This window comes from Sinocyclocheilus anshuiensis, unplaced genomic scaffold, assembly GCF_001515605.1.
Source record: "Sinocyclocheilus anshuiensis isolate Anshui unplaced genomic scaffold, SAMN03320099.WGS_v1.1 scaffold447, whole genome shotgun sequence".
NCBI lineage: Eukaryota > Metazoa > Chordata > Actinopteri > Cypriniformes > Cyprinidae > Sinocyclocheilus > Sinocyclocheilus anshuiensis.
The window spans coordinates 1,602,728-1,605,285 of NW_015552615.1; the positions used below are offsets into that span (position 1 = coordinate 1,602,728).

The 2,558-nt window shown below is 37.9% G+C and overlaps 1 protein-coding gene across 3 annotated transcripts in view; it reads right to left on the minus strand.

Annotated features, from left to right (window-relative positions):
• LOC107666176 (phospholipid transfer protein-like) overlaps positions 1-2,558 on the minus strand; it is a 16,336-nt gene that overhangs the window by 3,346 nt on the left and 10,432 nt on the right. For all 3 annotated transcript variants that reach the window (XM_016457361.1, XM_016457359.1, XM_016457360.1), the window contains exons 4-8: positions 2,111-2,236; positions 1,462-1,617; positions 1,251-1,314; positions 584-647; positions 407-498 (exon numbers count right to left, since the gene is read on the minus strand). In XM_016457361.1, the coding sequence (XP_016312847.1) occupies positions 407-498; positions 584-647; positions 1,251-1,314; positions 1,462-1,617; positions 2,111-2,236 (502 nt within the window). The remainder of the gene's footprint in view (positions 1-406; positions 499-583; positions 648-1,250; positions 1,315-1,461; positions 1,618-2,110; positions 2,237-2,558) is intronic.

The window sequence follows — 2,558 nt, forward strand, 5'->3', positions numbered from 1 at the left end:
TTTTAGTTTTTAAATGTTTTCGACAGCAGCAACTCACCAAGGCTTCATATATTTTATCAAAAGCACAGTAAAAACCGTAATATTGTGAAATATTGTTTCAAATTAAAATAACTCTTCTGTAATTAAATGCAATGTAATATAATGTAATTTATTCCTGTGATCAAAGCTGAATTTTCAGCATCATTACTCCAGTCTTCAGTGTCACATGATCCTTCAGAAATCATTCTAATATGCTGATTTGCTGCTCAACAAACATTTCTGATTATTATCAGTGTTAAAAACAGTTGAGCTATATGATAAATTATTTCTGAATTCTTTGATAAATATAAATAATGTATCTTTGCTGACCCAAAACCTTTGTGTAAACTTGCATATCAAGTTCAGTAACTAGTCATCTGTCACTCACCCTAAAATCCATATCAAGGCTAGTTTCCGTCACCACAGGGTCATTTAGCAGTGAGTAATCGATGCCCACGTAACTGTCCACCTCCGCGCGCACTGAAAAACACATTCCCGTAAACACACGAGTCTGACAGATCGATATTTCACGACAGTTTTACAATGATCAACATCGTTCTCTAACCTGGGATTGTTTCCAGTAGCTGGTTAACCAGAACCAGTGCAGCATGATTCAAAGCAGGACAAATCTGACAGAGACATATGTGCGAAAGTTATCTTTCATTAAAATGTGTTAAAATGTCATTAAAGTTAAAATAATTTTATTTCTGTCATGACAACTCTCGGAGGGATTGGCATGGTAATGTACATGACAATGTTAATGTATTTGGTCTTGGCGGAATAGATCTGCTACGCTGCTGCTGCTGCGGCAGAGCAAGTACCGAGACTTGCTACTGCCAATACATCCACAACATGCTGCTGTGAGCATGTAAGAAATACTGCTGCTGCAAATATAACATACATGAAATAACCCCCATATAGCATACATGAATCACCTTGTAGCAGATCTATACAGGTGGAGCTGGGGAAGGTGGAGGGTTTCTGAAGCAAGCTGCAACTGCTACGGCAAGCATTAGTCATATATTTGAATGTTGAGCAGCGAGCTCATTGGTTACCGATACAGGAGAGAACCAATCAGCTGTGCCATGTGATTAGGTCAGATTGAGTTAGACATATCGAACAGCGCCATCTAGAGTTTCATGCCAGAACTCTGTATTTGTAATGAGCAGTGATATGTAACTAAGCACCCCTACTAGCATCTGCTAATCCTGACTGGAAAAAAGCAAACAAACCTGTTTATTTAAGACGAAGCGCATTCCTGTAGTCAGGAACGCTCCAATGAAGTCATAAACCCTCCTGTGAGAATATTTTGAGACACATAAGAATATGCCATATATCAGATAGACATGCAAAATGCTGAGCAAACAATTAACAAAGAAATTGTACAGTTAATCAAATCATGTGTCATTTTCAATGCTCAAAGTTCAATGTAGAGTGAAGTACCCGAGGGTCCCGCTAAATCTGGCCCTCATCTTGGCGATGGATGCATTACAGTTGACATTGGAGATCTTGAGACGTCCCTCCTTGTCTTTGCTGAGATGGAGGACTGTGAAGATGTCAACACCTTCAGCAGAGGCATTGATGGCTCCCTCATCATAACTAATGAAGAGAAAGAAGGACACCTCATCAAGACAGCATTTATTTGATCAACAATAGAGAAATATTATGAAATATTAATATTGATAAACAATAATACTGTGAAATATTATTGCAATATTTCAATGTGAATATATTGTCAAATGTAATTAATTCCTGTGATCAAAGCTGAATATTCAGCATCATTACTCCAGTCTTCAGTGTCACATGATCCTTCAGAAATCATCCTAATATGCTGATTTGCTGCTCAATAAACATTTCTAATTATTATCAATGTCAAATGTTGATACCGTGATACATGTCTATTTTCAGGATTCTTTGATGAATAGAAAGTTCAAAAGAACAGCATTTATTTGAACTAAAAATCCTTTGTAACATTATAAATGATCAACTGAATGCATCCTTGCTGAATAAAAGTATTCATTTCGTTCAGTTGCTTGTAACCTCGAATTATGCATGTCTGTTGTTTGACTTCTGCAGATGTGTTCAGACTCACAAGAGCCAGTACAGGATGCGTCTCTGGAAGTTGAGGGTGATGGAGGAGTTCTGCACCTCGAACAGCAGCCCCACGTCAGACTGGAAGCGCAGGTCAGACGTCAGGTTCAGCTCCGTGATCTTCACACTCAACAAACATCAGAGAAGAGTTAGAGTCGTCGCTAGATATTATGGAGTCTCATAGGTTCGTTCAGCCCTTGTGGTCGTCATTCTAGTCCATACGCTTTTGTAATGCCACTGATACCTAAAGGGCACCATCACACCCTTCTGAATTAAGAAATGACAAATGGGAAAAAATGGCGCATCTATCTATCTATCTATCTATCTATCTATCTATCTATCTATCATCTATCTATCATTCTATCGTTATATCTATCATTCTATCTATTGTTCTACAGTATCTGTCTATCTCTCTGTCTGTTGTTCTATCTATCTATCTATCTATCTAT